The sequence below is a fragment of the Natator depressus genome, chromosome 13 (genome assembly GCF_965152275.1).
Source record: "Natator depressus isolate rNatDep1 chromosome 13, rNatDep2.hap1, whole genome shotgun sequence".
NCBI lineage: Eukaryota > Metazoa > Chordata > Testudines > Cheloniidae > Natator > Natator depressus.
In genome coordinates, this window is record NC_134246.1 from 26,276,571 (window position 1) to 26,289,222 (window position 12,652).

Below are 12,652 nucleotides of genomic sequence, written 5' to 3' on the forward strand. Positions count from 1 at the left end.
ATTGCCATGGGCCCTCAAATATAGTTTAACTGATTAATGGAAGAATGAAGAAACGTGCCCAGGTACACCAGACATGTATACAAGTACGGCAGCGTATGAACGTGAAAGCCATTCCACTGTTAAAGTATGAGCCAAAACTGCAGCAAGAGAAAAATAATGTTTACACCCCAAGTAAATAAATATGGATGTTTATTGTCTCACACAGTTAAAATATGTTTAGGCACATATGCAAACACTTATACACACATTCTGTTGAAAATCCATTTCTCCTTTACTAAACACCAAGATTCAGTCTTCTGCAATTTGACAACGTTAGATAAGCACAGCATATGAGCGCCTCACTATGTTTTAGATGTTGCAGGAGAAAAACATAGCCTTGAAATCAAGCCATGGCAGGTAATAAACATTTCTGTCCAGCTTTACAGGAAATGCCTACGTGCAGAGGCATGTTTGTAAGGAGGTTATAAAAGCAGCAGAACTCTACTGTACACAGAGATTTGATTTTGCCGGGGGGGAGCGGAGCAAACAAACTAATTAGCAATGTTCTTTGAAATACCACACATGTAGAATAAGGTGCCATGTGGGCCTGCCAGTTTAATGCACTGATATCTTGCATACATCCAAGACTAGAAATCCAAATAATAATGTTTGAACCTTTAAAAAATTGCAAATCAAACTTTTGAAATGTTATAAAAAAAATCCATGTCTAGATCTGCCAAGTAAAGGTATTCAACCTTAAAATGACATCATTCTGATTACCATCTTGTTTTCCCCACCCCACCACCTGAATACAAGGCTTAGTCTACATTACAAAGTTTTGCCAGCATAGGTCTATTATTTAGGAGTGTGGGGAAAAAAAACCACCACACCCCACCTGACAAAGCTATGCCAGCAAAACCCCAAGTGTAGACACAGCTATGCCGACAGAAGAGTGCTTCTGTCAGCATAGTTACTGTCATTTGGGGAGGTGGTTTAGCTATACTGGCAGGAGAACTTCTGTCACCTTATCAGCATCTCCACTTGGGCGCTCTGCTGGTATAGCTAATCCACTATAGCTATGACGACAAAGTTTGTAGTGTAGACAAGTCCTGACAACTTTTATATTATCTTTCAAACAAAATAATGCAATGATATTGACTGCTGAAATTATGCTGGAAATATTTTTAACAAGGGGCTAGCAGACCTATGTAAATGCTTTCAAGACCAACAAAAACTTTCCAAGCACTGGCTCTCTACCAGAAACAATACAAAACAATCTGTATGACTAAAATGGTTAAGACAGTAACAGCAGCAGGGAAAAGTCCACGTTGTATGATAAGGACACTAAAAGAAAGTCAGTTGCAACTTAGAAGTGTAACAGAATAATACGGTGTACTTTTTAATCTATTTATGGAACTGCATATACACCGTATCAGAAGCTGGTTCTTAAACAGTATTTTTGATTATATTTAATAAAAAGGGAATTTAAATTCAGATTTCATAAAAGAAAAAAAAAGCAAAGTACGATCAAAAACATTTGGTAAAAAAATGCCAGATGTATGTATTAATGTTTAAGTTATGTTATAAAACACCATTTGAACAAGACTTACCCCATCCATGTGGCAGGGTGCCAAGAGGATCAAACTCTGTCTTCTGTGTGGGGGTAGCGTCTTGGTTCTGCAGATCACACACAAAAATGGTGCATCAATCATGACCACCCACCACCAATTTGCTTTCCAGACCTCTACTTTAACCATAAAATCAGTAAAGCAAATGCATTCTTGCTAGTGCTACACAGGGCATCATGCCCTCGAGCAACTTAATTATACAGACAAAAGTGCTAGTGTAGACATAGCCTCAGAATCCAACGCATGAAAGCCTAACACAATCAGGGGAACACTGCTCTGTTTTTGAGGCTTAACATGAGTGTTTAAGTAGCTACTAAAAGCCTACATCACCTGTCTTGCTAACCTAACTGCAAGCAGTATTTGGAGATGTCCAGTCAAAGTCTACCATTCACTAGTATTTGGTGGATTTTGGATTGCTTAACTCCCCTTGTTTTCCTCCCAATCACATGCTATAATTGCATTTTACCTGCATAAAATCCTTCAATTGCTTCCTCTGGGTGAACTTCCCATACTAATCTTTGGCCAACCAATAGAAGACACAACACAGTGACGTGACTAAGATTTAGAATTCATTTAAGACTGAATACAAATAGAGTTAACCTGAACAAGTCTCCAAACATTACCAGCATAAACAGCCACTACATCTGCTAGCTGGCCACAACATCTAAACCACAGCTGGTTTTGAACCATTTTCTCACCACTTTGACCTTTCTCAGTAAATCAGTGGACTTTGCTACATGAGGAATATTTCACAAGATATATACAATACAGCAAACACTACCGTTTGTCAGTTATAGTTGTGCCATACCTAACAACAAAAAGCAGGGAAATAAATTAAGGCTACCAATTGTACATACCACCCTCTACTCCCACATCCAGAGAAAAACACGCAGCCACCATACACCTCACAGAATGCACAACTTTAACTCTGGTATCCTTACAGGGCACAATCTTCTGGCAACCCCTTGCCAAGCCCAAGTGTGTGCACCTTCACAAAGCTGTGCAGAAGGGATGCAGAAGAAGGGGAAGGAAGTTTTGCTCTGTTTGTAGTGGAGGTGGATGGGTGGAATTTGGGAGTGGGGGTTCTCCTCCAGAACACATTTTTTCCTCTATATCAGAATAGACTTCTCACCCCGTATATGAACCTCTGGTTAAACTGTTGCATAGCTCCTTGAAGCTGACTGCGTTGAAGTTGCCATTGCTCATAATTCCGGACAGATTCCAATGTTGGTCGTTGCCATGTTGTCGTTCTAGTGAAGTGGTCGACATAATAAATTCTCCCCATGTTGTCAACTCGTCGCTCCCAGCTAAACAATGCAAACAAGGAGTCTCAACAGCACGCAGCACTCAAAGGCTCAGAACGATTTTAGAGTCAGACAAGGAGAAAGGCAAGCAGGAGATAAATATGGAATTGGACGTGGAGCTTTGTTAAATGAAAAGCTCAATGTGGTCAGCGCCTATCTCCCCATTACAGCTCCTGCTGAAACAATCTAAAGAGCTAGAGAAAAGTGCTATCTAAAATAAGAGAATTATTCTCAGGGCAGGTCTACACTACAGCTGGGACTGAGTCTCTGAGATCGATCCACCGGCAGCCAATTTAGCGGGTCTAGTGAAGACCTACCAAATCGACAACAGATCGCTCTCCAGTTGACCCGTTATCTACCCCCGTACTCTACCCCCGACGAGAAGAGTAAGGTACGTCGACGGGAGAGTTTCTCCCATCGACCTCCCGCGGTGTAGACCCTGCGGTAACTCGACTCCAGCTACATTATTCACATAGCTGGAGTTGTGTAGCATAGGTTGACTTACTTCAGTAGTGTAGACATAGCCTCACTTTGTTCCACAATACCACCATCTAGTCAGTCACCTACTTGCAATGCTTTTAAGTGGTGCTCAAGAGCTGCTTTATACATCTGGTTGGCTCTGGATAAGTCATTACTGTTGTTATACATTATATATCTGAGGGATGGGATGGACGCATGAAGTAATTGCAGTCTACTGGTCTCTTTTAAAAAAAATTAAAGTAACATTGCCAGCCCTGGCTGCAAAACGTGAAATACTCTCATGCACTTTCTGGCACACTTCTAGTCTAACCTCAGAAAACCAAAAGAGTGCCCACATTTTACTTGGTTTCCACTTCATATCAATTTGAAATAAGTGACATTCATCAAAAAACTCAAATAAGCAGTGGTCAAGTATTGAGCAAGGTCTGGTGCAATACCTGTATTGATCAATACCTGATAAACTCTCTCCACTATATCAGTGTAAAAGCCGTAAAGTATAGTGCAACAGGTTGGTGTCTCTGTTGGGGGTGGGGGAGTATTTTCCCCTTTGAGATCAGTTCTCTCAGCAGTTCTACATTTTCTTGTTGTGTGCGTGACATGAGTGAGAGTGTGAATGTGATATGAATAAAGTGTGAAGGAAAAAAATATTTTTTTGATTAAAAGATGCAGTGTCCCCAGGAAAAGGACAAATATACAAATGTGTGCTCCTGTATAAAAGCTAATGCTGTTGGCTGCTGGTCTATTAATGACTGGAAGAGTATGGATTAGCAAAGCTCTGCTTAAGGTGCAGGTGTGCAGCAAGGTTAGCAGATGGGAACCTGAGCTCTGGTAACAGGATAGAAACCAGAGACCTCAGGAGAAAGAGCTAATCAGGGAAGCACTTATTCAGAGCTGGCTAGTGAACCTAGTATTTTTGGGGGTTAAGACCCATGTGCTGTTATTTGTGGTAGCCTTTGCTGTGGTTTTTCGGTTTTGGTTCCATTCCCCAGAGTGGGGAAGACAAACAATCTATTTTCTTTTCCCATGACTGATCTTGAGCACCTTTTTTCTTTATTAAGCAGACACAGCTGCTTGGGGTCTGATTGTTAGTAAAACTTCCCTACTCCTCTTTTTCCTATACCTTCTCCCTCTCCACCAACCCTACACAACAGATACAATGCAGATAGCCATTTTTTCTCTTATTCTCCAAAGATTTAAAAAATAAAAATCTGAGCCTCATCTCCAAGGCACCAGCATGTGCCACTCATATAGGGATAGAGATGGTCCAAAAAAGCACGTGCAAGCTCTTAATCGGGTCACAAAGTCTCCTGGGGTTTATCTACACTAGAAATTTAACTGGAGCTAGCCAACATGTTTATACCTGCTAGTCTGGACATTCCACTAGTGTTTGGTATTTATGTTAGGGCTCAGCTTAGTACAAACCACAAATGTGTGTGTCCTGGAATAAGTGTGTAATATCCAAAGTGTCAGCTAGCTCAAGTTAATTAATAATCAATTAACTTGAGCTAAACTATAGCCTAGACATATCACCAGAGGCTAGATGTCTTCTACAGACTCACCCTTGGGGAAGAGGTTCCGGCCGATCCCATGTTGTCCTTTTTTCAACGTGATCTACGTAGTATACTCGACCATGCTGGTCCACTCTTTGCTCCCATCTAGAATTAAAAAAGGAAATGTTACTCAGCTTGTGCAGTAAGTGGAGTTCTTTGAGATGTGTCCCCCTATAGGTGCTCCACTTCAGGCGTGTGCATCCCATGTGCCTTTGATCAGAGATTTTCGGTAGTAGTACCTGTTCAGTCCGTGCACGCGCCCTACACATTCTCATGCTCTTTGTCAAGAACATACAGGGCTGCATGGGTGAACCATCTCGGCTCCTTCTCCGCTGCAAAGCCCCGTGGAGGAAACACTAAAAAAAAGAGTAAGGAGACTGGGTAGTGGAGCACCCATAGGGACACACATCTTGAACTCCAGTTATTGCACAGGACGAGTAACCTCTCCTCCTCCTTTGAGTAGTGTCCCACTGGGTGCTCCACATCAGATGACTTCCAAGCAGTATCCCCATCAGGAGGAAGGAGCTTTGGAGGCGAATCTAATACTGAAGATATATGACTACATTATCAACTGCAGCATCAGTTCTAGAGGAATAAACCGTCACATAATTTTTGGAAAGAGTATATATCAAGGTCCAGATTGAAACCTTGCAGATTTCCAGCGTGTATGACTAATGCCACAGAGATAGATGGAGAATGGGCTAGAACTCTAGAAGGAGAGTGGATACACTGACAAATTTACAGCAGGAGATAATGCATCCAGAGATCCACCTTGAGAATCTTTGGGTGGAAATTGTGGATCCTTTGTTTGCTTCAATTGCTGACTGATCCAAACAGTTTGGGAGACTTTCTAAATGGTTCTGTCCAAATAGAAAGCTAATGCCCTTCTGAGATCCAAGGTATGGAGAGTAGCATCCTGATCAGTCCGATTTCGCTTTGGGACAAAAACTGGGAGATGGATTGACTTGGTTGATGTGAAATACAGAGGACACCTTACGTAGAAATTTAAGATAGGGTCGCAATGAAACTGTGTCCTTGAAAAAACTGTAAACAAAGGGTCCACCATTCAAGCGCCATTTCCCTGACTCTTCAGGCAGAAACAATGGCCAACAAGAATGGCACTTTCAATGTCAGGGGAAGAAGAGAACAGGTGGCCATTGGCTCAAAGGGGGTTTTCATGAGACAATTAAGGAGCAAGTTTAGATCCCATACGAGAGCAGGGTTCCTAACTGGAGGGAAAAGGTGCATCAATTCTTTAAGGAATCTTACTTTTGTGGGATAAGCAAACACTGAGAATCCCTCAGTTGAGGAATAAAAGGTTATTATAGCCACTAAATGAACCTTGACAGAACAGAAAGAGTCCTGAGTTTTTTTAATTCCAACAGGTAAATCAAGGACAGCTGAGATGGGAGAGTGAACAGTGGAAAGTTGTGATGAAATCTCCTTCATTTCTGAAGATAACACTTTCGTGTGCATGTTTTTCTAGTATTTAATAGTACCTTTCACACCTCTGCAGAACAGAAAGTCTCTATATCCAAGAACCATCAAACTCTGAGATGAGGAATCTCCAGGTTGGAATGAAGAGTCTGAACAAAGTCCGGAGATAGCAAATGGGGAATGGGCAGAAGACTCCATGCTGGACAAGAACCTAAACAAATTAGGTAAGGGTACTAGACTGGTCTTACCCATGTTGGAACAATCAATAGGATTTTGGCTCAATCTTATTTGATATTGTTCAGCGATCAGTGGCATTGGAGGAAATACATAGTGGAGACCTCTCCACCAAGGAACAAGGAAGGCATCCCCAAGGAAGTGAAGGCCAAAGCTTCCTCTCAAACAGAGCTTTTTGTATTTCCCATTGGCGGTGGTAGCATACAGGTCTTGAAGGGCCCAAGCCAGAAAAATGTGATTGAGAACCCCCAATTCCAGTTCCAATTCATAACCACAGGAGAAATGTCGGCTGGGAGAGTCTGCCATGGTGTTTTGTATGCCTGGAAGGTAAGAGGTTGAAATGAGGATGTGGTTGGCTATATATCAGAGTTCCATAACTTAATTGCTTTGGAACAGAGAATGAGGAACCTCACTCCCCCATGACGACTGATGTAGATTAGTGCTGAAAAAGGAGCAAGTTTCCAGTGTCAGTACCAGGGGCTGAAACTGTTTTAGCGGGTTCCATCTGGTGGATGTTGCTGGTACCAAAGACAATGACTGCTTTGGGGGTGCCAAAATAGCGTGAGATGCTTGTTTCTTCATCGGTACCAAGCGAGCCTGGGTGACTTGTTTAGGTACTGAGTGTAGCATGGGGTCTGTAGGTACTGCCTTTCTGGAGGCAGAGGTTTAGACTCTTTTTTGTAGTATGGTCATTCTTGGGCAGTACAGAGGATGCCTTTAGTATTAAAGCATGTTTGGTACCGTGACCTTTGGAAGACTTCAGAGCCCTAGATACAGTACACCAAAGGAGCCTGGAGACTCAGCTGTACCCAGACCGGGACCTGAGATCTCCAACAGTCTTCTTCTGAGGAGACAGGCTTTTTTGATATAGGCGCTTTACGAGGAGAACTAGTACTCTTCCTTTTATGAGTCCTTCCAGTAATCTCTGACTGTCTGTCCTGCAAAGGCCTGGGTGAATGCGGTGCAGAGATTGACAAAGCACTAATCTCACCTGGAGGCCAATGTACAAGGTAGTTCTCTTGGCCTGGATTTGAGGCCATCACTAGGAGCCTGACTCTAATCTCCCAGTTTTTATTAGCTCTGCTTTTAAAGGCTGAGCAGATACTACACTTTTGAGGGAAGTGTGTATCCCCCAAAAAGTGAATACACCAGGAATGTCCAACAGACTCCCAGCAGGTGAGGCAGCACTTAAATCCTGGAAATCCTGACATATCCTGGTGATGAACCCCAAGGATTAAAATAAGCATAAAACAAGCTTCACACAAAAAATAAAGTGCAAGCATAAATTAAAAAAGAAGTAAATAACTAACTAAAAACTAGCACATTCTAAAGCTAAACTTTGAGTGGTAGATGCTGTCATAGGCTGAGAAGGAACTGAGGGTGGTTCGCCCATGCAGCCCCAGGTCTTTGGTACCGGACATAAGGATACGTAGGGCACATGTGCAGGATGAACAGACACTACCACCAAAAATCTCTGATCAAAGGCTCACGGGGCGCATGCACACCTGAAGTGGAGCACCCAGATGGACACTACTCGAAGAACAACAACAGTGTGTTTCTAGTTTCAGGTAGAAAATTATTCAAATCATGCATTTGCAGTTAAAGCTAACAGAAATACTATAATTACTTTGTATAAAGTATTTATTATTTGCAAAGCACTTTTATAACTAGTACCTTGTTCACTGGATCTATTAAGCCTGTGTACAGGAGGCAGTGGTACAACATAATACTTAAAAGGGGAATTTAAAAGGAAATATTTTCAAACACTTCAAAAGCAGAATGAACAATCAAATTCCAAATAGGCTACGGATGGAATTCTACCCACTAAGTACTAAGAAAGCTAACACCCCATATCTGAAGCGTGAGCCACAAAGATGACAGAAGTCAATTAGGAGCAATTAGTCTGAATCCAATTTTTATCCATGTCACATCAGTGGCACTGGATCCATAATATGAAAAGAGCAAGCTGGCACATAAACCCGAATAAAACTTTGCAGACACTGTAATTAGGAGCTGAACTATTTTAAAATTTTAAACTTTATCACTAATTCTCTAGATGCACAGCGAGATAATGTAAATATCTGAAAGAATAGGAGAGTGACAAAATGGCAGGAAATGGAAAAGAATGACAAACTGCATACAGCTCAGTTTATCCACAGTAAACTAACAGAATGGTTCAGAACTGTAGGGAAACTACTCTAGCCCAGATGCTGAGGCTTTAAGACCAGCATAATGTGATGTAGACATCTAGTTATTTACTGCAGTGCAGCAAACTTCAATGCAATTATACAACTTGCTATTTAAGACATATAGCACAAATACTGCTTTTTAATTCTGTAAGACACTAAAAATGTTTCTTTGACCCTATGGATACCATCTAGTCTTGAGGTGCTTTATGCCTTCAGGCTAGTTTCTTCGGGTTGTGGAGAAGTCTGGAAAGAGGGTGCCTCTATGGCTAAGGAAGGACGCTTCAGGAAACCCTCCGTGAAGACAGTCCAACCCTGCACACCATCTTCTTTTGACTTGAAACCTGCTCACATCTCCCAGATAGCTCTCCCATTCTGTTCATGCTGAAGAGTGGCAATGGGTGAATAGCTCACAGCAGAACGAACCAAAGATGAAAACTTGGTGGCATGGAGCCAGGAAGCATCTCTATGATGAAGAGGAAGCTGCCAGATGTGTGACTGAATGTGAGTGAGAGCATATGGCATTGTCTGCTGTTTGGCAGAGGTCAAAGGATGACTAGGGAAGTGAGAGGAAGAGAAACTGAAAGAGTGGTCAGTGATGGGGCAGGGACAGGAACAAAGAGACAGGGTCCTAAGTTTTCTTGGTAACTTTCCCTCAGTTTGGAGATCCAAAAAGGAGTTAACTCTTGAAAAGACTAAAGTGCCCAGAGATTAAAATATTTTTTCAAATCCTCTCCTACTTGTTTGTTCCCCTTTCCCCCAACCATTCTATGGGGACTCTTGTACCAGGCTACTACTAAGCGTTTTGGTGTACTGGCAACAGAGTGAAATTCAATAAAATCCTCACCTATGAAATGCTAGAAATTTCAGAGATTGGGAATCTAGTAAAATTGCACTTCTTAGCCAGCATCGTGGGAGCTGCCTGATGAATGGGAAAAGCACTGCAGGCAATGAGTCCTGAAAAGAAAGCATCTTAGGAGTCCCAAGTCCTTAAACTGGAGCTGGTCTGAGCAGTATTCCAGGATCAACACACCTGTGATCTTGGTGCAATAAAAGATATACACAAGACCCTGTTTACTGTGTGGCCAACTGCATGTAAATTTTGTGGCAACAGGTAAATTAAAAAACTGACCTTTTTATTTAATTAAATTTAAAAATTAATAATACAATTAGAACAGCTGTACCCCAGGTGTTATAGCTTTTGTCATTAAATTCAATTTTATTAAGTCCCTAAATGTTCATTTTGCCACAGATTTTTGCAGACAGCACATATCTGCATCACAGAAGTTGTCAGTGGGTAACTAGTTATACAGCATTTGGGACTTTTAACATCTGAAGAATGAGTCAACCTGGTATTCAGGAATAACTACAATAGCTTTACATTTCTGCTGAAATTATCCGCAGTGAAATAGTCGAGGTTGACATTTCCAGTACTATCATTTGATTTCAGAGTTTACATGCAAGTATGGTGAATGGGGCAATTCACACTCTCAGAGCTATTGTTTCAGGCTGCCTACAGATTAAGGCAGGCAACACTTAATAAATTACACTGGTCACCTTGGAAAGGTTTTCTTCACAATCATGAAGTTTAGATACGCAGTTCTGAAGAAAAAAAATGCTTACATTCTGAAGCACAATTCTGTGGCAAGGGGTTGATTCTCTGGCAAATTCTACAACTGAAGACTATGTAGGATCACGGCTACAGTGTTCACAGGACTTGGGCTATTTGGAATTAAGAACTTTAGAATGGCTTCTAGATCCTGATTACCCTAAGCAATAACTGCTTTCCTCAAAATAACAATGTTAGCTCACTAAGACATATATCCTACTAAGTGATCACATCCTGATTTGAAGACAAAGGTTGCCAGATGAATAAAAGCTCAATAGTTTGAGGGCATGTTATCAAAGAGAACAGAAATACCAACAAATTTAATTTCTTACTTGCATAACCTATGCCTGAAAACCAATCAATCAAACCCCACAGATAGTCTTACCGGGCAAAATACAGAAGCTGTGGGTGTTTGCATTACGTGAGATAAAACAGAACTGAACTGTACAATAGTATTGAACTCCTACCCAGGTGGAAGAGGACCTTGAGTGACAGTACTGTGTGTCTGAGAGGGAGGATTTACTGGCTGGACTTGTCTGGATACTGGAGGCGTGGTCAAAGCGGAAGCTGCAGGAACTGTTGTTCCAGCTGTTGCCCCCTCAGGGCTCTGTTCTGAAGGTGCATTTGGAGTTGTACTTGGTGAGGATCCTGCACTGGACTCATCATTTTCTATGGACATAGATGAAGGACCATTGACACATCCTATGAAATCAGAGAAAACAAAAATGGAAGAAAGGTTCTTAGTTGGTTTTCTCTCATTAGTGTTTAAAACCCAAAAATCTGTTTTAGAAAATTGTTAATCCACAAAAACAAAGGCTAGTAAAATAGGTCTGTCAAAAAAGTGTAGGTGTAAAACCACACATTTTACCTTACTGGAACTCAGAGGCAGTTCTTTCCTACCTTGCAGAAATGCTACATTCCTAGTAGTATCATGAACCAGCAGACAGCTTTTATATTTCTATGATGGAACATTTCATTATCTTTATAATAGCAAATTACCTTCAGTATTTATTGAAAGTAGGTATGTAAATGAATCCCTTCTTATTAAACTTTTTTTAACTTCGTTTTTATTATTTTACAAATGAACAATGCAAATTTCCAAAAAAGGAAATTAGACGACATCTATCTGAAAAGAAACTTCACTCGTGAGAAAGAAGAAAAAAAACCCAACAACAATGGGTGGAAAACTTTAAAGGGAAGCATTTAGAGTTTCAACTTGGTCAGCAGCATATCGTTATTTAGGAAAAAACAGAAAACAAAAATTGTGTTTGATTTGGTCAAGATAAGTAGGTTTGAAAAGTTGAGATGCACATTCGCCGTATTTTTTTTTTTTTAAACAAACACTGCAATAATCTTAACAATGATCTCAGCATTGTAAGAGATAAAAGAGCTGCACTGCCCATGTAGCTATATTAAAATATTATAAATGAGGGATGCAGTGTAGTTTAGTGGATGAAAAAGAAGAAGCCAAGTCTTGATTCAGTCTACTTCCTGAGCTCTGTAGGGGACAGCATTCACTATAGATGCTTTCCTAAGAAGATTCCATGCTGCACCTGCGACTGGCTATTCAATCAAATACTATTCCCAATTCTCAGTGGGCTGCTGGGATGGCCTGGTCTTTGCTCTGATGAGGAAACTGACTCCCACAAACGTCCCTTTAATAAAAATTGCGTTTTCTTCTATAAATATGGTTTTCTAAGCACTCTATCTCTGAATACAGATTATATAACACATCATACATACATTTCATAGATACTACCTACACTTGTCCACAGCTCGAGATAATGTCTCCTAAGAAACTCTAGGAGGCCACTTAAACTTAATCAGAGAAGACTGAATGTCATGGCCTTTTGTAAGCAACTGGCAGATGATAAAAAGTAACAAAACGTCTATTCTATTTTAAGGCAAAAAAAAAAAATAGTAAGAATTTGGCAGCCTTTTGCTATTATATGACAGTTTTTGACACTGTAGATGATCAGATTTTTAACAAACACCCACTGTAATCTACCAGACCCAATGCTGCTACCTACTCAGGAAGGCTGTTTTAGACACCAATCTTTCCAACACTTACTACTTAGTGTAGTCACAAAGTCAATTGGACATGTCACAGTAGTAAGCATTATCCTTGGTAGTATTTGCATGATCAGGCCCTTTGGGGGCTTTCTGCATTTGTTAGTGGTTGCAATATAGCCGTTCTTTCACAGACATGAAATGAGAGATTTCTAATGATAAAAACAGCAATTAA

The 12,652-nt window shown here is 40.8% G+C and overlaps 1 protein-coding gene across 2 annotated transcripts in view; it reads right to left on the bottom strand.

Moving 5' to 3' along the window:
- Positions 1 to 12,652, bottom strand: part of ITCH (itchy E3 ubiquitin protein ligase) — a 122,801-nt gene that overhangs the window by 39,629 nt on the left and 70,520 nt on the right. For both annotated transcript variants that reach the window (XM_074970289.1, XM_074970291.1), the window contains exons 8-11: positions 10,875 to 11,109; positions 4,951 to 5,046; positions 2,740 to 2,914; positions 1,590 to 1,656 (exon numbers count right to left, since the gene is read on the bottom strand). In XM_074970289.1, coding sequence (XP_074826390.1) covers positions 1,590 to 1,656; positions 2,740 to 2,914; positions 4,951 to 5,046; positions 10,875 to 11,109 — 573 coding nt within the window. The remainder of the gene's footprint in view (positions 1 to 1,589; positions 1,657 to 2,739; positions 2,915 to 4,950; positions 5,047 to 10,874; positions 11,110 to 12,652) is intronic.